At 40.4% G+C, this 25,428-nt stretch overlaps 2 protein-coding genes across 4 annotated transcripts in view; one reads left to right on the forward strand and one right to left on the reverse strand.

The window, feature by feature from the left end:
* Nucleotides 1-25,428, reverse strand: part of CENPP (centromere protein P) — a 227,334-nt gene that overhangs the window by 118,042 nt on the left and 83,864 nt on the right. The window lies entirely within an intron of this gene.
* Nucleotides 13,154-23,474, forward strand: OMD (osteomodulin). 2 transcript variants are annotated; one of them, XM_082694314.1, is made up of 4 exons: nt 13,155-13,453; nt 18,089-18,174; nt 18,531-19,484; nt 20,700-23,474. In XM_082694314.1, the coding sequence occupies exons 3-4, from the start codon at nt 18,545-18,547 to the stop codon at nt 21,005-21,007; spliced, it is 1,248 nt and encodes a 415-aa protein (XP_082550440.1). In that variant the 5' UTR covers nt 13,155-13,453; nt 18,089-18,174; nt 18,531-18,544; the 3' UTR covers nt 21,008-23,474. The 2 variants fall into 2 exon arrangements, with proteins under 2 accessions (XP_082550439.1, XP_082550440.1); XM_082694313.1 differs by lacking the exon at nt 18,089-18,174 and having other exon boundaries at nt 13,154-13,453.

Consider the following 25,428-nt stretch of genomic DNA (forward strand, 5'->3'; position numbering starts at 1 on the left):
TCTTTACTTCATAACTCCACCTTTTTTTTTTTTTTAAAGAACTGCCTTCCTTCTGTCCTTATCACCTCTATGCTCACACAGTCAACCTATTATGTCTGACTTACCAATTCTCCATTTTCCCCAAATCATACTGTGTGAATAAGCATGGACAATACTTTCACCTGCACTTACTAATGTAACCCTCACAGTACTGTCCTACGAGGCAGGCACATGACCTGTTTTTCAGGCGTGGAAACTGCAAAACAAGGTTAAATAACCGTAGCGGATCTAGGACTCGATGATCACCTTTCCCTATGACGACACACTTGCTTGCTCAGTGCTCACCCTACGTTGCTTACTCCAGGGACTCTTTGCTGCTTGGCTTCCAGAGACACCATCTTTCAGGCTGCTCTTCCATGGCTAGTATCCCCCAGTATTCCTCCTTTAGCGCCTTTTCTCTGGCCCCGACAGTCCTGTCCATTTTTACACATTCAGCCATTACCATTGAGGGAAGCCCTCTGAAGCCCACTTCTCAATGTGGGCCTCACCTGGGAAGAACTAACTCTTAAAAGCAGACCCAAACACCTAGTTTTAACACTCCATCAAAATCAATCCTAAACAGTTTCTTCAGACTGTCCCTGTCCCTCTTGGCCTTTCCTTTCCCAGTTGTTCAGGTGTGTTCTGCCTCTCGTACCTCTGCAGCAAGTCTTGCTGTCCTTGTCATTCTCACTCACTATGTCACAACTTCTTTATTTTCTAGTTGGAATATCAAAATCAGTTCCTGGCCTCATTCTGCCAGTCCAACTCTTATGTGATCAACCAAGCAGACCCACATGCTGGCTGGGTTAATTACAGTCAGTCCCCACATGGAAAGCCTATGATAGTTCTCATTGATCACTGAATTACAAAAACTTCTTAACCTATACTTTTCAAGACTGTCCATGATTTCCATTTGTAAATAATGATTAAAAATTTTTTAATTCCCACAGTTAACATATAGGGTTCTATTAGGTTCAGGTATCTAATATAGTGATTCAACAATTCTATAGATTATCAGTGTTCATCACAATAAATATATTCTTAACCCCTGTTCACCTACTCAAATAATGACTTCTGAGCTTATTTCATGCTCATATCTTCTTATGCCCCAGCCCCAGGATAACGGTTTCTCACATACACTCTGTACTTCCTGGCCTCCCTGTACTTGTGATACCTTCTTTTGCATCCACCAAAATCAAACACCACCTCAAACATCAGTGTCAAAAGTCACGCCCTCAGCAACTCTTCCTGGATTCTACCAGAGCAGATGTGGCTTCTCATACCTCACCCAAATCTTCCCAGTACTTTGTGCCTCTCTTTTGCACCGATCACAGTCTAACTTAGCTCAGCCGGTTACTCCTTGGTCTCTTTGGACATTCTCCAGAGGGCTTTAGGAATCTTGGATGCAAGTACTGCTTCCTTGTCTGTGTCCAACCCTCACCAAAGGCTAGCATACCTCCTTGGCTCAATACACATTTCTGAATTAAATCACTGAAAGGAAAGGAAAAACTTGTATCCTCCCCATAAGGAAACGATGCATTGTTATCCTGCACATCTTCTTTCTCCCCGGTGGCTGACCCATCCCTCCAGCTCCGCTACAGACTGGTGTGCTCTATGATAGTCAGAGGGCAGTTTCCCCAGTGCACTCAAGTGTTATAGTAGGGATTTAGGACAGTTCCTATCACAGGATCTGGGGAGGTTTGAAACAGAGTCTCTTTCTCAATCAGCTCTGATGAGTGCTGAAGCAAGGTGGCATTCCCAGCAGTGAACATGGAAATAAAGAGAACTGCTTTAAAATGAACCCTTCCATAGAGAGAGGAAGAGCTTAAAGAGGGGCCAAAAAGGCAGAAACACAGGGACAAATCAGGGCAAGTGGCAAAAGCAATATATCATTCCCAGTTTTCCATACAGGGCATAATCAGTCATGTGAAGTCCTGATACTAAGACTTGCATTTTGAGTCCTTTTGTTAAGGAAAATACAATAGAAGTAAAAGACAAAACAATATAATAAATTTGATATACTTCTTAGTTTCAAAACTTACCAACTCACAGCCAATTTTACTCATTTATAGTCCCATGTTATTTTAATAACAGCTTTACTGAAAAATTTAAACACATTTCATTGGTTATCTTTTCTTTTTTTTTTTTTTTTAAGATTTATTTATTTAGAGAGAAAGACCAAGTGCGTGCCTGTGAGCCAAGGGTGAGGCAGAGGGAGAAGAGAATCTCTAGCAGACTCCCCACTGAGCGTGGAGCCCCATGCTGTGCTGGATCCCACGACCCTGAGATCAGGACCTGAGCCCTGATCAAGAGTCGGATATTTATCAGAGTGAGCCACCCAGGCACCCCAGTTGGGTGGTTTTTACTGTATTCAGGGTTAGTATCATCACCACAATCAATTTCAGAGTATTTCATCACTCCAAAAAGAAACCCTTTACCCACTGAATGTAACTCTCCACCTTAGGTAACTATAAACCCACGTTCTGTCTCTATGGGTTTCCCTATTCTAAATGCTTCATATGAATGGGATCATTCATAGGCTTCTTCCACTCAGTGTATGTCCAAGGTCCACCCATGCTGCAGCTGTGTTGAGGCTGCATTCCTGTTTTTCACTAACATTCCACTCTCTGGATGGCCTACATTCACTGATCAGGTGGTGGACATTCAAGTTGTTTCCCTTCCTTGGCTCTTATGAATAATACTGCTATAAATACTTGTGTAATACGAGGTTTCTGTAGATACCAGTCTTCACTTTTCTTGGGTACATACTTAGAAGCATAATTGTCAGGTCAAATGGCAACTTTGTATTGAACTTTTTGAGGCACTGTAGACTCCTTTCCATAGTGGCTGCACCATTTTACATGCCCATCAGCAACACACACAGGTTGTAACTTCTACATACCTTCACCAATACTGGATACTGTCCTTTCATTTATTTTTGTTATAATCCGTCTTTTCAACTGCAGCCATGCTAGAGACTGATAAGGTAATTCACTGTGGTTTTGATTTGTAGTTTCCTGATGACTGTTGATACCAAGCATTTCTTCTGGTGTTTAATGACCATTTGTTGCCTTCTTTGGAGAAATGTCTATTCAGATCCTTGACCCATTTTTAAATTGGTTGTTGCTGTTACTCTTCTTACCACTGTGTTGTCTGGTTTGCCGTCTATTCCAGACACAAGTCCTTTATCAGATATAGAACCTGTAAAATTTTTCTCCTAGGTTGTTTTTCCATCTTCTTGATGGTATCATTTGGCACAGGAAGAAAATTTGGTTTTGATTAAATTTCTTTTGTTTCTTGTGCTTTTGGTGTCACAGCTGAGAAACTGTTGTCTAATCCAAGGTCATAAAAAATGACATCCATGTTTTCTCCTAATATTCAGGAGTCTTTGCTCTTACACCTAAGTCTGTGCTCCACTTTGAGTTAATTTTTACATGTGGCATGATGCGGATCAGAATACAAACCACATTCATCACTCCAGAGGCACTTCCACACCTTTCCTAGTCCACACTACCACCTCTCCCAGCAAACATCATTCATTAACTTGCTCCTCCAAGCAGAACTTTGCCACCAACAGTACAACCCTCTCCTTAAAATTTTTTAATAAATTTTCTTAATAACTGTTAACCTTAAAAACGGTTACATAAGTAATGGCAGTTGTGCTTCTTGGGTCCGTAAGTACCTCTCTTATTCATATGTCTAATCATTTCAATACTTTGAAGAAACCGAAGGACTCCTCTCACCTAAAGGGTATTTGCAGCACTATTATATAATTTCACGGAAAACACAGAGGATGTCAGACTACTAAGTCTCAAAAGTGACTCCAAGAATTCTCATATGGGATTAAAGGAAGGGGTTGGCTATGAAGTGGTAACCCCCAAATAACAGAAAGACAAAGTGGCATACAGAACAAAGGGAACGACAGAACTTTGGGTCTAGAAGCAGCCTTATTTAAAGTTCTAGGATGAGTAAGCTGCTTCCCAGAGGGAATAGGTGACTTCATACTTGTGACTCATGACAAGTCTCTGGGGTTGGTTAGTGGCTGTGACTCTACAGCAATGGGGATTCTACTATCTCTGTCCATTCTGAGTCCATAGAATAGCTTACCTCTAATTCCCCATGTATCTTTAGAAAGATACATATTTCTAAATATTTCCCCCCAAAATGAACTCCTTAAATTTATTAGACAGATTTCCTAATTTCACCATGGGAGGGCAGTCTTATTCTAATATGCCGTAGAAGTCTAAAAATAAAGACAAGAAAGCTAGACCTGTTTTGTTTTTTTTTTTTGTTAAGATTTACTTATTTATTAGAGCGAGAGAGGGACAGAGCGCAAGTTGCGGGGTATGGCAGACAGAGGGAGAAGCAGGCTCCCCACTGAGCAGGGAGCCCGATGTGGGGCTGGATCCCAGGACGGAGATCGTGACCTGAGCTGAAGGCAGATGCTTCTCCAACTGAGCCCCCAGGAGTCCCAGCTAGACATATTTTTAAATAATCTTAAACACTACTTTCACATTTTAAAAAGGTAAACAATAACACTTATCTATATGCAGAAATTGTCATACATGATCTGATTAATAAAAAATGTACTTAGGAAAACAAAGGAATGGCATATTTGAAAAATGGGACAAGCAGCATTATGCTTTGTATACTTATAAAATATCTAAGTATTCTCACAAGACTATCAAATCTTAAAAGAAAAAATATAGGAGCCTCTAGCACTTACCAAGTCCATACTACATGGCAACAACAAAGTATGCATTTTAAATGCAATGTTCCAATACCCAGCACTCAATCATCCTGTTAACTTATAACGGTACACATGCACACACCAATCCCCCAAATCATAGAGAAATGCAAAGGGCTTGCAACAATTAAAATGATTTTGGAAAAGAACAAAGTTGGAGGATGAATACGACCTAATGGCACAATGTAACGTAAAGCTGCTATTAACCAGGAAGGCGGCAATGGGATATAACTGAGAATCTAGAAATAGACCCGTACAGTCATGGTTAACTGGTTTTTGACACAGATATCCAGGTAACTCAGTGGGGAAATAATCTTCTTTTCAACATATTGTCCTGAGAGAGTTGAATGTTCACATGGAGAAAACTGAACTCAGACCCTAACCTCAAAACACATACAAAACCTAACTCAAAATAGATCATGGACCTAAAAATAAGGGCTGAAACTACAAACTTCTGTGAGAACACCAAAAATCTTTAACTGCTTAGCTAATTAATTCTTTGACTTGACACCAAAAGCCATAAAACAACCATAAAAGAAAAAGATAATTTGAGCTTTACAAAATTAGTGACACTATTGAGAAAATGAAAATTTGTGGGGCGCCTAGGTGGCTCAGTTGGTCGAGTCTCTGCCTTTGGCTTGGGTCATGATCAGCATGCTTCCCCCTTTGATTGGGTGCTCTCTCTCTCTCTCTCTCAAATAAATCAATCAAGTCTTTGAAAAGATGTTAAGAAAAAAAAAAAAGGAAACTTGTGTCATGGATAGGAAGAAAAAAGATTACAAGCCATATATATATCTATATATCTGATAAAAGGATTTGTATTCAGAATGTATAAAGAACCCTTACACTCATAATGAGACAAACAACCTAATTAAAAACAGGCAAGGGGCGCTGGACTGGCTCAGTTGGTAGGGCGTATAACCCTTGATCTCCGGGTTGTTAATCCCACATTTGATGTAGAGAGAACTTAAAAATAAAATCATTTTAAAAAGGCAAAATTTGATATACAGGTTTAATTTAATTGTGATCAAAATTCCAGCAAGGCTTTTTATAGATATAGACAAGATTACTCCAAAACTTATGTGGAAAGGCAGAGGCACCAGAATAGCCAAAACAAACAAACAAAAACAACAACAAAAAAGAATAGCCAAAACAATTCTGAGAAAAGGGGAGGAATCCTCCTACCTGATTTCAAGGTAGCACCAAATGCTGAGAAGGATGTATAGAAAGCGATCTCTCATTTGTCGTGAGTGGGAATTCAAAATGGAAGAGTCCCTTTGAAAAATAGTTCAGATTTTTTTCAAGCTAAACATATGCTTACCATACGACTTAGCAATTACACTCCTAGGCATTTACCCCAGGAGATGAAGACTGATGTTCACGTGAAAACCTGTGGATGACTGTTTACAGCAACTTTATTAGGAACAGCCCCAACCCAGATGGACTTCAGCAGGTGAGTGGTTACACCGCCTGTGGTCAGCCTTATTGCTCAATAATAAAAAGGAATGAACCATTGATATACAACCTGATCAACAACCTGGATGGATCTCCAGAGAGTTATGCTGAGTGGGAAAAAAAGTCAGTTCCAAAGGGTTACACATTCTATTATTCCTGTTATATAGTATTCTTTAAATGACAAAATTATAGAAAGTGATGAGCAGTTGCCAGGAGCTAGTGATGGGAGGTTTCTGTGGCTATAAACAAGTGACATGTGAACTACCTGCAGGGTTGTAAATGTTCTCTTTTCACCTGTATCACGCTCACTATCCTGGGTGTGATAACATACCACCGTTTTGCAAGATGTTATCATAGGAAACCAGGCATAGCATACCTAAGATCTCCTTGTACCATTTCTTGCAAATGTATTTTCTGTAAGTATCTCAAAGTAACACTTAATAAAAAAAAAAATCAATCAAGAAGTACTAATTGTAGTAGAATGCAAGGTATTGGATAAATCATCAGCAGGGACCACGTTAAGGACGGTTTTATAAACTAACCAGAGAGTTCACAGACAGCTTAAGGGGCAAGAACAGAATGTCTAGAAACAACTCCATGAGCAGTGGGAATGGCAGCCTTTCACACTAGACGAGGAAGGTGGTAGTTCAATGAATACCACTGGGACATGGACAGAGCTGCCCGAAAAACAGAAGGGAACACTATACAAGAACTATAAATTCTAACAAATTAGAGATTTATTTTTATTTATTTTTAGGATTTTATTTATTTGACAGCTAGAGATCACAAGTAGGCAGAGAGGCAGGCAGAGAGAAGGGGGAGCAGGCTCCCTGCAGAGCAGAGAACCCAATGTGGGGCTCGATCTCAGGACCTTGGGATCATGACCTGAACCGAAGGCAGAGGCTTTAACCCACTGAGCCACCCAGGCACCCCACAAATTAGAGATTTAAATGCAAACACTAAAAACAGCAAAGAAACCATTGTGGTCCTAGATGAAACTGTGGAAACCAATGGGAGAGTTTTCTGACAATGTGTTAAGTGGGGAAGATGGTTCTAACTCTGACACAAAAAGCTGGAGGGCCTTAAATAGAACTATGATAAGCCCAACAACAGAAAGTCTTCGTGGCAAAACTGTCAAGAGCAAAGACAAATGACAAACTGGAAAATAACAGCTTTGAGTCATAGTGCATAGGCCTAATTTCCCTTACAAAGAAATCCTAAAACTCAGAGAAGGGAAAAAAAAAAAAAACCCTCAGCAACACAATAGAAAATAAAGTAAATGATACCGATAGCTCCAGGAAAAGAAGCAAACATAGCTGCGAAATATAAGAGATACTCAAACAGACTCAAAGTAAGAGTCATTTAACATACTCGGCCACCAAAGATAAAACCTTATTACACTACACTGAGGAGGATTTTACACAGGCCCTTGGCACTCTGAGAGCAATTAATTACACACATGCAAGCCCAGCTTGCAGATTTATCACTCAAATATATTTGCACACATGTGCAGTGACACATGAAAGGTTATTAACTGCATCAATAATAGGAAAAGATTGTATTAGGAAAAGATTAGAAAAACTGAAAATTTCATGCAAGAATTCTTTATAAAAATAATTTGAAAATATACATGTTTGCTAAATATACATATAGGTGCACAAAATATCTCGGGAAAGAATCACAACAGTGTATTCTACTTTGCAAAGGTCTCAAAAGCAGTGACTATGTCGCCTGGAGTCAGACAATGTGGGGGCCCCTAGCAGTGGCCACTGGGATGGGAACCAGCAGGTTGGAGACAAGCTGCAGGAAGAATTTTTGTGGTGTACTTTTGTGAAATAAGAAATATACATTTGGTGTCTGCCCCAGTTCCTGACAGAGAGCTCTGAAATCACTTGGAATTTCCTGGATGATAGGAGTATCTTTTGTTCTAAGGAGGTGACTCTGCGTGGGCTCCCTGATGGTTTGTCGATGAGGGCTGGTCATGAGAAAGACCTGCTATGGTCAGAAGCTTGGAACTTTCAGCCCCACGCCCGCATCTTCTGAGGAGGCAGAGGGGTTAGAGATTGGGTTCGTCATCCATCATGCCTGCGTGAGGAAACCTGAACAAAAGTCCCTAAGGTACAGGCCGCAGAGAGATCCCAGCTTGGTGGGCACATGCATGACTGGGACCCGAATGCACCGCAGTTCCAAGAAGACAGAAGCTCCTGGGCTCAGGGCCCCTCCAGAGCTCACAGGTATTCCTTCACCTGGCTTTATACCCATATCCTTTGTCATAAGCTTTATTAAATAATAAAACAATAAACATAAGCGTTTGAGTTCTGTGAGCCATTATAGAAAATTAACCTGAAGGCAAGGCAGCAGGAGCCTACAGCCATGTTGTACAGAGGTGGGGGGTAAGCTGGAGACCTCCTACTCCGACTGGCATCCAAAGTGGGGGCAGTCTTGTGGGACCGAGCCCTTGACCTGTGAGAAGTGATGCTAACTCTAGGTAGACAGTGTCAGAATTGAGTTGAACTGTAGGACTTTCAGCTGGTGTCTGAAGGAACAGGAAGGAGCAGGGCAGCTCGAGGCCAGAAAGCAGCCCAGAAACACAAATTGGTGGTCCACGAACAGGTATGAGGTAGGCCATCAGAGTTTCCCCAAAGGAATTAATTTTTATTTCTCTGAACTAATTAAGTGCTACATTTATTCATTTATCTATTTTTTAAGATCTATGTTCAACACAGGGCTTGAAATCATGATCCGGAGACCAAGGATCACATGCTCTACTGACTGAGCCAGACAGATGCCCCTATGTTTGGAATTTATATATTTTTTTAAGACTTATTTATTTATTTTAGGGAGAGAGCATGGACGGGAGGGGGAAGAGGGAAAAGGAGAGAGAGAGAGAGAGAGAGAGAGAGAGAGAATGAATTCTCAGGCCAACTCCCCACTGAGTGCAGGGCCCCACATGATGCTCAATCCCAGGACCTGAGACTGAGATTATGACCTGATCACGATCCGGAAACCAAGAGTTGAACACCTAACCGGCCGAGCCACCTAGGTGCCCCTCCTGGAATTTATTTGAAAATATGTGAACACTGGAGGATTTTAGGCAGAGGCACTGTGAGACACTATACAATTAGGTTTATTTTAATACAGATAAGATGAAAACTGGATTGGGAAAGGAGATGTGTGAACACAGACAGAGGAGTCAAGACACCATGGCAGCATTTGAGGGAGAGATGTCAGTCACTGGAGAGATGGTGACAGGGTAGGCCAAGAGACACAGACACACCAAAAAGACACTCCAGTGCCAGATCACAAAGGACTCAGGAACAGATCTAGTTTGAAAGGGAGGGACAGAAGATGATTTTGATCAATGGTTCTCAAGTTTTCACAGCACCTGAGACACCTGTTAAAAATGTAAGTCACTGGGCTTGTGCACAGAGCTTCTGGTTCTGCAGGTCTAAAGTACAGAGATGCCGCCACCTGAACTACAGATCAGCAGCCCTAGCAATTCACACACTGATGGTTCTCCTGCCACATTTTGGGATGCACTCATTTAGACAACTCCCAACCTCCTGGCTTATGTCAGTGAGTGAATTTGGGATGGGGACACCATTTACGGGAAAAGAAAACAGTATGGGGCAATGGAAGGCACGAGGGGCAAAGGCACAAGGATGGCCTCTGCGGGGCACGTGTGAGATCTAGAGTGTGGACGACTTCCGTGGGGCTGCTTGAATGATCTTTCTGATGGAAGCAGTTGACCAGCTAAGTGTCAAGTGTGCCGCCTAAACGTGATTTGATACAGAATGCTTCGAGGCTTCTGAGCACGTCAGAAGCACATGTGACCATGACGCTGGCCCTGGCCACCTCTCTGAGGTACCCTCCCCGCCCATATCACTCAGCCCCAGCCATACTGTCTTTTTCCTCTTGATACCAATGTGGCTTGGCCCCTCACTGTATCAGGTCTCTGCTTAACTATCTAAAATAGCAATTTCCTTTCTTAAAAATTTATTAAATAGACTATCTTTTTTTAGGTTCACAGCAAAACTGAGAAGATACGTCAATTTACCATGTCCCTTTCTTCCTAAGCAACTCCTTACTTTCTGGTGCTGGAAGGTACCCCAAGCTCATATTGTATGCTCCGTGCCTCAGTCCTAGAATAAACCATTTCTTCAAAGAGCTTGGTTTCCCTTATGGCAGAAGGTAACAGAAGCCAAGATCTGGGGATGCCTGGGTGGCTCAGTCAGTTAAGCGTCTCTTGATTTGGGCTCAGGTCATGCTCACGGTTGTGGGACTGAGTGAGCCCTGTGAAGGGCTCTGTGCTCAGCTCTGAGTCCGCTTGAGATTCTCTCCTTCTCTGCCTGCCCCTGCCCCCTCACACACACACGCTCTCTCAATAAATAAATATATAAAATCTTTAAAAAGCAGCAGCAGCAGATGCCACCGCCGCCAAGATCTGGGTGCTGGTGTTTGCTGCGGCGGCAGCGTCACTGCCTCCACGCCCTCCCGGCCGACAGAGCCAGGTGACAGGTGTGGGCACACCAGCCTGAGCACACACACATCTACAGACATTTCTAGATGGAGCCGCCTGGGTACTATTAAGCTGAACGTGGATTCATACCGATGTCTCCAGCTCTAGCCCAGCCGCGTGTGTCGTTCCGGCTGCCTCGCCTTGCTCGGCCGCAGCCTCCCTCCAGCAGCGAGACCCCCCGGGCTCCACCACCCGCCACGCAGACATGTGACCGCTCTGTCCCAGTGCAGGTGCGCAGGAGGGTCACAGCTGCTGACCTGTGCCTGTGCTCATTCACTGTGACACCCCTACCTTGCTCCACTGCCCTCCTCACCCCTTCATATGTTTATTTTCTGTTTTCCTGTTCTGTGACAATAGAAACTTGTGCTGCTGAGTCGCGAGCACCTTAAAACTGCCTTAAACGAATCAGGTGCTAAAAATATTAGCTGAATGAGTATAATGAAAAAAATCCCTGATTACCACAATCAAGCAGATCTCAGTCTGGCCTTTCTCGACCAGCACTATTCGGCTATGAAGGTACTTATCTACCTCAATCAAATTATCATCATAGAATATAATTGAGATTTTTCATCAATTCAATGGACTTCTCTCTTCAACTGCTGCAATTGTACCCATCGAACTGAAAGCATGAACTATCACAATCACTTACAGCTTTTACTTTTCCTATAAGGTCTGACGTGAACCAATACTCTTCTTACTCCCCTGCCTCCCAACCTAAACCATCTGGACACCACCTACTGCTTTCAAATTTCCTAGACACGAATGATTCTAGGTGCCCTAGCTATCTATTGATAAATATTCTTTCTGCATGTGTTAGGAACAAGAACAACATAATCATGATCACAAGTTCAAATCACAGGGTTAAATGAGGAACTATATGAAAATTAAGCTTTTGACTTTAAGTTTCTCTTCCAAAAGAACTGTGAGGGCACATAAAATTAAATCCTTGGGAAAAAATTACACAGATTTGCTCTCTCTTCCTTGGTATGGAAGCCTGAGGTTTAAGAACAAAGACTAATAGGAAACATATGGAAAAAATCAGTAACAAGATGAAATCCTGGCCCAAATACAGTCTGCCATGTTTCACATACCAGTGCCTCAAATAATAGATGAGATTTTTATAGCACTGCCAAGCATCACTTGAAACACAGCATGCTTTTAAAAAACCTGAAGTATAACAAAATAAGCCCTGTGATTTCTTTGTAAAAATCTAATGGTAAACACGGAGGACACAAGAACAAATTCTGGGATTCACTTTACCTTATTAGTTTGTACAAACTTTGAAGAGTCTTCCAAAGCATGAACTCAAGGTTCACTGCCAAGAAATACAAGTTAATTCTCTGTTTAAAATTTTTTAAAAAACCACACTAGTTAAAAAAAATGTAGCATTTAAGCAGTTAACCACTACTCCTCAGGAAAACAATTCAGTGAAAAGAGATTTTTTACATCTACAAAATAAAGGCAAGTTCCTAATGGCATCTTAATTAATACTACAAAATTATTTTTTGTACTAACATAAAGAGGCAAATCAGAGATCTACCTTCTGAGTGCAAGACACTAAATTCCATCACCAGATTAATTTTTTTTAAAGATTTTATTTATTTATTGACAGATCACAAGTAGGCAGAGAGGCAGGCAGAGAGAGAGAAGGGAGGAAGCAGGCTCCCCACTGAGCAGAGAGCCCGACTCGGGGCTTGATCCCAGGATCTTGAGATCATGACCCGAGCCGAAGGCAGAGGCTTTAACCCACTGAGTCACCCAGGCGCCCCGTCACCAGATTAATTTTTATTTCAAAGGTTTTAGCAGGCATTCTAGTGCACAGATTTGGGAGGAAAAAGAGGACAGTGATAGGGAACAGAAAAGAAGGTATAATTCTCTGTGTGGAAAAGTTATATATTTAATCTGTGTCACTAATGACAAATCCCTTTGTTTAAAAAGTAAACTAGAGGGGTGCCAGGGTGGCTCAGTTGGTAAGGAACTGACTTTGGGTTGGCTCAGGTCATGATCTCAGGGTCCTGGGATCGAGGTTGTAGGGCTCCTTGCTTCCTTGTTCAGAGCGAAGCCTGCTTCTCCCTCTCCTTCTGCTTGTGCTCTCTCTCAAATAAATAAAATCTTAAAAAAAAAAAAAAAAAGTAAAGTAGACATGCAATGCTGTATGTTTCTAATCTTGGTTGCTTGTCTTCATAAAGGAAAGCCCTGGTGTGATGTGAGGTTTCTGACAAGGGACATTTCAAGACCACTCTTGAGTTCCACCTTAAATTGTTGAGACACTGAGCTCCAAGTTACAGGGGACCTTAATTTGGAGAATTCTTTGGCATGAAAATGAAAATAAAAACAGTAATCAGTACATGCTGTTTCATTTAGTTCTGTTTGCCTTTCATATTAGAGGAAATTCTTGCCACACCTCAAACCAAAATTAAGGGGAAAAGAAAGGGAAGTAAGCCACATAAATCTGACCAACAGCACAAGCATCTCAATTTGAATCCACAAAGTTTTGGATAATGAAAAGAAATACATAATCTTAATTCAACCCAAGTGTTTTCCAAGCAGATTATATTTGCTTAAATTGCTACAGTAATTCAAGGACAGCCCTGTCTGGACACACAGTTACTGTGGATTTTTAAGAGACTCAGTTAAAGAATTTAGGAATATCTGATTCAATTTACAGGATTTGCAAATTCATCAACCCCTGAAAACTAAAGCAAACTTAACAGGTATGATGATAAACTAATTTTCAATTTTTTTTTAAAGAAACTGTTCCTACTATTAAAACTTTTAAAGTATAATTTGATTTGTTTAACATTAAAATAGATCATAAAAGCACAAAATTTGGAGGTAATATCTGATAAATCTTCATTAAAATTTGATTAGCAAAAATATTCAGAGAAAGTAGATTTAAATTTTCTAACTTAAGATTTGCCCAATAAATAATCTTTGTTTAGATTTATTTTTAATTAAGAATGAAAGATTTTTATGTTAATGGCATCACTGTCTCCTCTCTCACTCTCAACTTTAAATGACAAAACTGGCAAATGTCTGTGAGCCATACATCTGGGCAGGTTGACAGATTCTGCTTGTAGGGAAGAAGGATCTTTGTATTGATTTCAATAGAAATTTTCCTAAGCTTTCTCTGGTGACCAAATCCTTGACAGTAACATATTTTTGCTTTCATTTGACTCTGGAAGGGAAGATGTGACTGCTCTATCTGGTACTAAATGAAACAGTTCCTTGGGTTTCAGTTAAGATTTAAATGTAGTATGGCTAAAAATAATTTTGAAACTTTCTTATTTTTAGTAGTAAAAGTCTTACTTTCTTAGGCCTTGGGTGTAAAACAGGATGTAAACTACTTTATTTACAGAGTTAAATTTAAAACTGCTTCGGAAAGAAATTTGAGTCTATTCTAATACTCTGGTTTCTTATATCCTAGTTTCTGTGGTAAATCAATAAAATAACTGAGTCTTTAACAAAATGCAATAAGGCTTTCCAATTACTTTAAACTTTCCAGAACAAAGTTCAATCTCATTTTAATTAGAACTTCCTTATGAAAGCACAAGTGCTTTTTCCCAACTAAGAGAGATGTTATTACATAGAAGCATTTATAGCTATGATATGAAAAATTCACATTAATGGATAGTTTTAAAAATCGGTAATATATATTTTCCATTGCTTTAAAGATTCTGTTCACATCTGTTACTTTTCTATTACTCTGTAATGGGAATAGCATGCTGTGACCGGACACCACTGGAGAGAACAGCCATGTTCTCTGTGACTGTGTCCATTTAGAGAAAACGACTGCGGCAAAATAATACCTAGTAATAACCAGCATTAGTAGTGACAAGCATCGCTAACAGGATGCAATCTGTAATTTATTAATCCAGTCATCCATTCAACAAATGTTTGAGCACTTACACACTGTGCATTGTACTATATTCTGCCAGAAATTAGGTCAGGAAGTAGGAGACTGACGGTGAGTGTACTGTTTTGCTATGAGCAATTCTATAGGGAATGAGGCATAAATTGTAGAACATGAAAGGCAAAAGTAATAAAAATGTGCTTTGTAAATGGCTAGGAAGAGATCAGTTGAATGGAAAATTTGGATAAAAAGAAATAAGAAGTCATTATAACAGGGAAACTCACCAGAGATGAAGTTGATGACTAAGATGAATAGGAAATAATGGGCCTCTGGATGGAGACAGGGTTGATTTCAAACCATAAAACGGGACTTGGTCAAAAGGAAGAGGGATCAGGCTGGGCTGCAGAGCCAAGGTCCTTAGAGGACGATTCAGAAGAGAAACTGTCCTTAGGGAAAGCCTATCTTCATAGGTGGCCAAGAGGACTAAAAGCAGCCAACACTCAAGAATCCCTTTATTCTCAGAGAGACCCCATAATGAGGTCTTGATCCCAAGTCAAAGGGACGCATTTAAGTGCCGGATCGAAAGTATCACCCAGCTCCCATTTTTCCCAATATGTTTCTCATAATTGTTAATTAGAGTCAAGACTTTCATTCTCAAATGTAAGGTTACTGATTGATTATTGCTATTGTTCTTAATACAAGGATGAAATTCAGAGCTCTGATAAGCAATGCTCATTTCAAAGTTTGTGTAACAGTCAGCTTCCAAGACCCACTCTCCATGCCTGACCTCCCCCCGCCCCCGCAGCGGCACGCCTCTGCCCTGCTTCTACGTATACCTTTGTGAGACACAGCAAACTTACAGTAGAACCCTGTGGTTCAATGAGACTGAAGTGAAGTATGACATGTACTTCAAAAAGTTAATATGCTCCACTATAATAAGTACCATAAAACACACAAATTTAACACATAAAGTATTATCAACTAGTGAGTAAAATGTATAAGATATTCTACACCCATTCCTGCTAATCTCCCAAGATCTGGAGCAAATGATACTACAAAGACTTCCCCATCTGCCTGAGGCAGGGTTAAGCCACTGTACCCATGGCACTGGGGTCTAGGCGGGAAACATTATTTCCCTTTGTCTGAGAATATGGTTTGCCATGTTGGGTCTCTCCCATAAACCATATGCTCTTTACGGAGAGGACCACATCTTCATATCTTCATCTCTGTGTTCCTCACCAAAGACAGTGCCTCACACCCAGAAGTAACTGCAGTCTAAACTCCACCAAAGTTTAACTACTAATATCTGTAAGGTGGTTGACTAGCCAGGTTCACACACAACCTCTAGCACAGGTCACTAAGGCAGCAGACCCAATTGGAGCTTTCCAGCACCCTGAGTTAGCCAGAACTGAACACTGCCCTTCAGGGTTGAGATGATCTCCCTGCAGGACTTTCTCCTACTTCACCCACCAACAATTTAGTGTGAAGGTCGGGGCTCAGCTACTGTAATGGATTAAATCAGGTGTTCACTCCCTGAGTGCAACTCCACAGGTCAGAATTCAGGCCCTCTAGATCCTGGTCCGGATTAGCTATGACAGTCGTATTTTACTCCTTCAATAGCTAACCACTATTTCCCAAGCACCCTACTCTTCATTGCTTACATGTTTTGGTCATCTCTTCTGTCTGGAAATCTTCCTGGTCTTCCTCTTTGAGAACCCTAACATTCTTCAAAATCTAGGTCAAATGTCACATCCTCTATGAATCCCACGGATATGAAGGAACAGTGCAGCAGTCTACTGAGATTTGTAAAACAATTGCTTTAAAAGATCAAACCATTGCTATTTTGATATATTCTGTAGATAGGGATGAGATTAAATATAACAAAACACAATATGAGTAAATCATTGTTTTGTTTGATTCTATCCTCTTGGTTTAAAAAAAAAAAATGGCGGCAGCAAGGTGGTCATTCCAAACTGGTGGGAAATGAGACTTTTTAGAGGCGTCTAGGAGCAAGGGAAAAGGAATGCAGTAAGGACATGTCCTTGAGCAGCAATGAGTGGTCACAAATTTCGAGTGACATCAGCTGGTGTGGTCAGTTTTCTCTCCACTTGCTCTGCTGCATGAGTCAGGCTGCATGTAGATGGACAATTGAAGGAACAGGGATGGAGGTTACCAGAAGAACAAGAGGATGAAAGGGGCCAGAGGATCAGGGACCTGAGCAAACAAGTGACAATGGTGATGGGCCGTGGGGTCCAGGCCACAGAGAGGAACTGAGTACATTGGGAGGTATGAATAAAGGGCAGTGAAAACACTGTGGGTTCCCCATATTTACGTCCTTCTGAAATTGAGGAATTACTACAGCTGGAGCTACTCCGTGGAGTAAGTTATAAAGACAAGTCGTGGTGTGAAGGAGCTGCACCCTTGTAATGACAAGGCCCACGCTCTGGGTGCACAGGAGGGAAGAAAAGATCAAGGGTCCCTGACTCTACTTAAATATCAACTCCAAATCCCACATTAACACATAATTACATTCCATACATTTATAGTTCTTGATAAGAAAATAAAAAAGAATCTAAGATGTTAGGGTCTAAGGCAGACTTTGTCAAATGGGGTCTGTTATAGACAATGATTTAGATAACTATTTTTTCAATTATCCCAATGATGAAAAATAGTTTGTACCACTCTAACGACTAATGGGATAGAGAAAAGTCAGTTCATGACACACAGGGACATGTTACATTAATTCTCAGGAAACCCTGAATGAGAGAGGTAGAGAAAAATACCTGCAGAATCAAAGAGGTAAGATTCTTTTTTTTTTTTTCCTTCCTTTTAACCTTTATCTAAATAACAAACTTATCCATCTGGATCACTTTCTAACCTGCAAAGCACTTTTACATGCATATCTCCCGTGACTGTCACAACCACGGGTTGAGATAAGCTAGGAAACAATTACATTTCTCATTTTCGTGAGGAGGCAAGAGGCAGGCATGTTAAGTGGCTTGACTGTCCTAATTGACAGGTGGGAAATGAAGGTCTTCAGGCTCCTCATCCAGTAGACCAGAACTACAACTTCAAGTTAATGGTCTTTCTCAAGCTGAGTACTCCTCCCATGAAATGCACCCCTTACACACCTTCCTCCTCCCTGTACTGTGTGCATCTTTCTGACTCTCCACCAGACTTCAACTCCTGGGAGACAAGACAGTGTGCTTTCAGTATCTGTTTGTCTAGGACTTAACTCAAAAAATTAGTGGAAAGAAAGAAAATGTATAGAATAACCTACTAAAAGCTCAAAGTTTGTAGACAGTAAATATTGCATGTATTTGGTATTTGAGTCAAGTGGAGTCAGAGACAAAATAATTGGATTCTGGAAACGGTTTCATGGGGGAAAACTGGAAGTCATGGTTAGACTTGGCCAGAAACACTAAGAGGAAAGATGAGAGCTATTTTGAATATCTCAACCTCTTACGTAAAAAGGAATGTTTCATGTTCTTTCAAGGGCAGAAAAGAGCATCGAAAAAAAGAAGCTGCAGTGGGAAAATACTGGTTAATATTAACTAAAACCAAGAGCGTCTCCTCTCATAGGTAAGAACCATCACTGAAGGGACCATATAGTGGAACACTCAGATTTTTAGTGAAGGGGTTGAGAGTTCATGTTATCATTGTAAATCTATAGGAAGCAAGACAAACTTGGATTCCCTTCAAAGATGGGTATGTAGTCTGGTTCAGTGCAAAATGTGACTTTAAAAAAAAAAAAAACCACCTTATTGGTACTTAAACATTAATTTTGGTTTGAGCATTGCCCATTTATTCTGGATTGTTTTATATATTTCAATACAGATACAGATATTATGCACTTTATGTAACTGTTAATTTACACAAAAATTCTTCTAGGATTTACTGACTTTTCCCACAATATATTTGCTTTTTCCTTATAATAGGACAAAAAAGGAACATGGGCTTTTTAAGTCTAGCACATGTCCTTTTCTTCTTTTTTGGAGTCAAAGTATATTGCCAATATGAAAATTATCAATGGGATGAAGATTATGATCAAGACCCAGATGATGTCTACCAACCGGAATTCCAATTTCATCAAAATGAGGACTTTCAAGTTCCTTTTCATCAGTATATGTTAGGCTGTGCCTCTGAATGCTTCTGTCCACCCAATTTTCCATCATCAATGTATTGTGACAATCGCAAACTCAAGACTATCCCACGTGTCCCAGCACACATACAGCAGGTCTACCTTCAATTCAATGAAATTGAGGCTGTGACTGCGGATTCATTCATGAATGCAACTCATCTCAAAGAAATCAACCTCAGCCACAACAAAATTACATCTCAAAAGATTGATCATGGTGTGTTTGCTAAGTTGTCAAATCTACTACAACTTCACCTACAGCATAACAAGTTAGAAGAATTTCCATTTCCTCTCCCTAATTCTTTGGAGAGACTTCTTCTTGGCTATAATGAGATCTCCAGATTGCAGACAAATGCCATGGATGGGCTAGTAAACTTGACAATGCTTGATCTCTGTTACAATCATCTCGAGGATTCCATGTTACAAGAAAACGTACTTGCCAAAATGGAAAAATTAATGCAGCTAAACCTATGTAATAACAGATTAGAGTCAATGCCTCCTGGTCTTCCTTCTTCACTTATGTATCTCTCTTTGGAAAATAATTCAATTTCTGCTATACCAGAAAATTACTTCAAAAACCTTCCCAAACTCCAGGCTCTACGAGTGTCACACAACAAACTACAAGATATCCCACATAATATTTTTAATCTTCCCAACCTTATAGAGCTCAATGTTGGACACAACAAACTGAAGCAAGCATTCTATATTCCAAGAAATTTACAACACCTATACCTAGAAAATAATGAAATTGAAAGTATGTAAAATTTCATTATCTTTTTTAAATACAAGAATAGTATGCTGGCCTTTTCATTATTTTTTTTGAAGATTTTTATTTACTTATATGAGAGAGAGGGGTAGCAGAGAAGCAGGGACATCGAGAGAGGGAACACAAGTACGGGGAGTGGAAGAGGGAGAAGCAGGCTTCCTGCTGAGCAAGGAGCCCAACATGGGGTTTGATCCCAGGACTCCAATACCATGACCTGAGCTGAAAGCAGATTCTTAACTGACTGAACCGCCCAGGCACTCCTAAAGAATAAATCTTTTTTTAAAAACATCTATGCTTTACACATTGCTGAAAATAGTTGACTTGAAGTAGCTAGGAAAATGGACAAAGCTAGCCTCAGAAAGGTGTGCTATAAAAGTTTATATCCTTGGGGCGCCTGGGTGGCTCAGTGGGTTAAGCTTCTGCCTTTGGCTCAGCTCATGGTCTCACAGTGGGATCAAGCCCCGCATTGCGCTCTCTGCTCAGCAGGAAGCCTGCTTCCCGTTCCCCCTCTGCCTGCCTCTCTGCCTACATGTGATCTCTCTCTGTCAAATAAATAAATTAAATTTTTAAAAAATAATAAAAGTTTATATTCTTTTAATGATTTTATTTATCTATTTGAGAGAGAGAGAGAGAGAGAGAATGCACAAATCGGGAACAGGAGAGCTTAACCGACTGAGCCACCCAGGCACCCAAGTTTATAGTCTTTTCTATGAAGTGTTATCACTTTGAACACTGACAAGTAGTACTGTAGAGTATCTGAAAAAATAGGAGCTTCCTGAGTAGTTGGGACTAAAGGTGTTTTTTACTTTGTTATTTTTGAGATTACTTATACTATGAATTTATTAAATAACAAATAATTAAATAGCCAAAAGAGCCACCATTTTTTCAAGTTTTAATTCCACTACAGTTAGCACACAGTGCTGTGTTAGTTCCAGATGTACAATATGGTGATTCAGCTTTTCCATCCATCATCCAGTGCTCATCAGGACAGATGTGCTCTGAAAGCCATCATTTACTTTGAGAACATATAATTCATCTGTAGTTTCATTTTATTCATTTTATTATTTGATTACTGTAAAAACTAATTAAACCTAATTCTACCTATAAGAATTTTAATAAGACTGTATCTCATATTTTAATAAATTCCAATGTAGGATTCTAGATGTAATGCAGCAGGATTAATCTTTAATTTGTATTTTTCAGATATCAATGTTACAGTGATGTGTCCGTCTGTTGATCCACTGTATTACCACCACTTAACGTACATCCGTATGGACCAAAATAAGCTGAAAGAGCCAATAAGCTCATACGTTTCCCTCTGTTTTCCTAATTTACACACTATTTATTATGGTGAGCAAAGAAGCGCTAATGGGCAAACAATACAACTGAAGACTCAAGTTTTCAGGAGATTTCCGGATGATCCTGATAGTGAAGAACAGGAAGATCACCAAGAAGGTCCAGAACAAGAAGAAACAGAAGAAAACATTGACCCTCACTATTACGGAAGTTAAGAATGGCAAGAAACTATATAGGTCTACATTTATGATTGTATACAATGGTATTATTCAGTATTGATTGAACTAAACATGGAAGCTCACAGTAATATATCTAGAATCATGCATTAGTCGAAGATCAGACTGAATTTAAGTTGTTGGTAACACTTGCATCATTACACAGTATTCAAACTTACTTAAAATTACACAAGTCTTTAGAAATATAAATTAGAATGACATGGGAATAAAAAACTAAACTTTAAAAGTAACAGTATTATCAGGCTTAGGAGAAAAGAAAGTATGCCATCTCTAGTGATATTAACTGTTCTAAGAGTGACGAAAACAGCAGCACTAGAAGCCAAGAACTGGAAGAGGCCAGGGCTGAGATGCCCGGGCTTATGTTCATGTAACGGGCAGCCATTCACTCAGGAGTCCGTTATTTTCTTTGACCTGATCTCCAGAAAAGCTTTCACATTTGTATTTGAATTCTTATCACCATGACATCCACCTCCCTGGCCCTACCACTGAGAGCAAGAGAGGATGCTTCTGATTTTCAAAAGAGGCCATTCTGCTACGGATCTAAGACTTGTAGTTTCACAAAATCAACTGGTCTTTGCTTTTCTCTCAGAGCACCAGAGCCACACAATTCTAAAACATGTATTTGGATAACTAAACAAAAAAAACAACAACAACAAAAAAAAAACCACTAAATTGTCTCATCACAATCATATTTTAGCAGATTTCAGCAACTGTCCAAAACAATCTGTCTTCTATTTTAGCGGGGATCAATGTTTCTATAGTAAACTCACTAGGGGAAGTTTTTGTTGTTATTGTAGCTACACAGAGATTCACCAATAAATAACTGCTTTGCTCACATGGTTAGTTTAGCACACAACAGTTTACCAGCATTATTAAAACACTTCCATTTTCCTAGCACGATAGAGTAGAAACACATATGAGCATCAGCTCGTATTTATTTAATTAGTGTTAAAGCTGAACAGAGTTCCTTTACAATTTAGACAAGCTTTGCTACCTTCTTTAAAACCTTAGACACACCTATTATTTAACCTGTCATTTTGAAGTATTTTAAGTACGCCTTGTAAAGAAGATGATGGAAGTGCTATGATGAGCTCTTCTGACTTATCAGCTGACATTTCAGAGTTCCTCAGGAGAGGAAGAAACAGAGATGGGGAGACCTACACGGGGAACCCGAACCATAAATGTTCGTAATGTGGACAACAGGCCAGGCCCACTTTTTGGCTGTTAAAACTTTAGGAGTTTTCAAGTGGTGAGTCTTTATTTTGCTGGAGATAAAGTGGAAAATGAAGCTCCTAATGATCTTTATTTCTTTCATTAAATTATTAGCATTTAGCAGAAACAGAACACCCACCTGTCCCAAAGGAATGGCTCAATTCAGAATGAACACAAATAACACTCCATTCATTCATTTAATTAACATTCATCAAGGCATTTGGTGTGTAGGGCTTAGCAATAAGGGCAAGAAACAGAATGCATGTGCACTTGTGATACCTCAATATACAACGGTGAGGGTAGCAGAGCAAAATTCTAGTAATGTGGACAAAGCACACTTCCAAAAGAGGTTAAAAAAAAAAATTAAGGCCCACTTTATATTGGAAAATACTATGCGCGTTTCAGGAGAGAAAAGAGATACAACTATTTCTAACCTAAAACAATTTAGAAACTAAAGAGAGGCCATCAGGGAAATGCCCATGAAAATCCTAAGAGACACTTCCACAGTCACTGGGAGGGCTCGAACCAAGAAGACAAGACCCAGAACAGATGTTATTAGCAGGAGGCAGAGAGAGTAGGGCTCTCACACACTACTGGTGGGATATCCAGTGGTGCAGCTGTTTTGTAAAGCAGTCTGGCAGTTCAGAATTTAGTCACTTAGGATGCAGCCATTCCACTGCTAGATATATACTCAAGAGAACTAAACACAGATGTTCACACAGAAATATGTCAGCAAATGTTCAGAGCAGCACTATCTACTAACAGCCGGAAAGTGGAAAGCACCCAAATGCCCATCAGCAGGTGAATGGATAAATAAAATGAGGTAAAAACACACAACAGAGTATTACTTAGCAGAGAGAAGAAATGAAGTACTGAAATGTTATGCTACCACGCAGATGAGCCAGGAAAACATCTCACAAGGTGAAAACTCCATCACAGAAGACTGCATAACAGTATGACTTCATTTAAATGAAATGCTCAGAACATGCAAATCTATAAAGATAGAAAGATTCCTGGTTGCCTGCGGCTGCGGGAGGGGAAAAGGCTAAGTGGGGAGTGACTGTCAATGAGCAGAGGCTCTGTTTTTGGAGGGAATGAAAATGTTCTAAAACTGATTGTGGTGATGGCTGTGTAAATCTAAAAATACCAAAAATTATTGAATCGTAGATTTTAAAAGGGTGAACTATAGGAGGTATGAATTGTCTCAATAAAGCTGTTAATGAAAAACTTAAAATAATATCAACTCATTCCTTTTTTTAAATTAATTAATTTATTTATATGTCAGATCACAAGTAGGCAGAGAGGCAGGCAGAGAGAGGGAGGAAGCAGTCTCCCCGTTCAGCAGAAAGCCCAATGCAGAGCTTGATCCCAGGACCCTGGGATCATGACCTGAGCCGAAGGCAAATGCTTAACCCACCAAACAACCCAGACGCCCCTAAAATCAACTCATTCTAACACAAGAAATACAATGCTAACGTGGCGGTACTATAAATGACAACAGGAGCACAGATAAATACCCAGACTTTATTTCAGGTCAGGACGCAGTGAAGTAGCTCAAGGTTTCCAGAAGAGGTGGTACCCTGACGTGTCGGGAGCAACTGATGCCAGGAGTGGAGAAACAAGCTCCCGAGCTGAGATGAATACACAGATATGTCATTACTTCCTTCACCTCTTGCACAGTTTAAAAAAAAAACAAAACTTTCAATATTCCGAATTCTGGAGCTTCTATTTTTTATCCCCCTAAATTGATTTTTAAAAATCCTCAGAGAACAGGCTTTGTGAGGAATAAAACTGCACAATTCAGCAACTGAAAACAAGTTATGTGGAATGTGATAAAACCTGCAGAAGTCGGACTTGAGACTCCTAAGCCAGATGCCAGAGTAAGGGGCAGACCTCTGAAGCCCCTCTTCCCACATTCCTTCAAGGAAGCTGGTTCTCCTAGAGCTACTGAAAGGATAAAGAGAATTCATATGTGTGACAGAGCGCTGAACAGTGTGCATGCCAGTCCCCGGTACCCGGTGAGCAGTAAGTAGACCTTGAGGATAGCCAACCTAGCAGCCTGCAGGATCTGTGTGCCCCCAGATGTCAGACCTGGGTGTGTTCTCAGGGACACTAGGAAAGAGCCAGCATCTCCGTGGGTTCCTTCCAAGATTCTTTTTGTATAAAAGACAAGTGAACAAGTTTCTACCAATGGTTTTCTTAGGGAGAGAGTAGAGGGTACTTAAGTCCCCAAACACACATATTCCAGGTCACCATTTGCCAGTTCAGCTTTCCAGAGCACCCTTTGACAGCCTGCCAGGGCAGAGAACACAGCTCCCCCCCGCCACCCCTCACTGGGCACCACACCCTGCCTGGCTCCTCCAGCCTAATTGGAATGGGTCAACTCCACTCTACGCCTCCCTCCAAAGGGGTGTGTGTGTAAATGGCTCATCCTGCTGCAGGCCTCAATGAGGCGGCAGGTTAACAACCGTGTTTTGCTACTTGAAAATGGTCCTGAGGAACTCATACCCACCCCAAGTATTTCTCATTAAAGAACAAAAATGAAACCCAGTGCTTTCCTTAAGAAAAAACTGAAGAATAAAGTACTTCTTTAAGTAGCACATCAAGATTGCACAATTATAGGGGTGCCTGGGTGGCTCAGTGGGTTAATGCCTCTGCCTTCCGCTCAGGTCGTGGTCCCGGAGTCCTGGGATTGGGCCCCGCATCGGGCTCCCTGCTCAGCGGGGAGCCTGCTTCCCTTCCTCTCTCTCTGCCTGCCTCTCTGCCTACTTGTGATCTGTCAAGTGGATAAACAGAATCTTAAAAAAAAAAAAAAAAAAAAAAAGATTGCACAATTATCTACCACATCTACAGACAAAACCTGTTGATCTGATATTTACAACAGAGGAAAAAATGAAAATTCATCTATTTTCTCATTACACTTAAAAGCATTAGTTAGCTACTAGGCTGAACTGTATTTGTGATCACTGACAAACCCAAATCACTCCATGAACCACGTTTAGTTAACAAACAAGAGTATAATATACGATCAGCTTTTAGAAAAGACATAAAAATAAAGGATATCTCATAAATTTGCTCACAATAAAACTGGTTGAGAATGTTAGCCTTGTGGTTACGTATTACCTGAAACACTCCACATTTTCTCTTTATTCCTCTGGTTGGGACCACTAAACTGAAGTGCAGATGTG

This window comes from Mustela nivalis (genome assembly GCF_964662115.1).
Source record: "Mustela nivalis genome assembly, chromosome: 13".
Lineage (NCBI taxonomy): Eukaryota > Metazoa > Chordata > Mammalia > Carnivora > Mustelidae > Mustela > Mustela nivalis.

Bases quoted from the DNA above. Each gene is read 5' to 3' on its own strand.
- OMD (XM_082694313.1), top strand. From the start codon at position 18,545: ATGGGCTTTTTAAGTCTAGCACATGTCCTTTTCTTCTTTTTTGGAGTC. The intron at 19,485-20,699 runs GTATGTAAAATT...TGTATTTTTCAG, and splicing joins AGAAAATAATGAAATTGAAA to ATATCAATGTTACAGTGATG.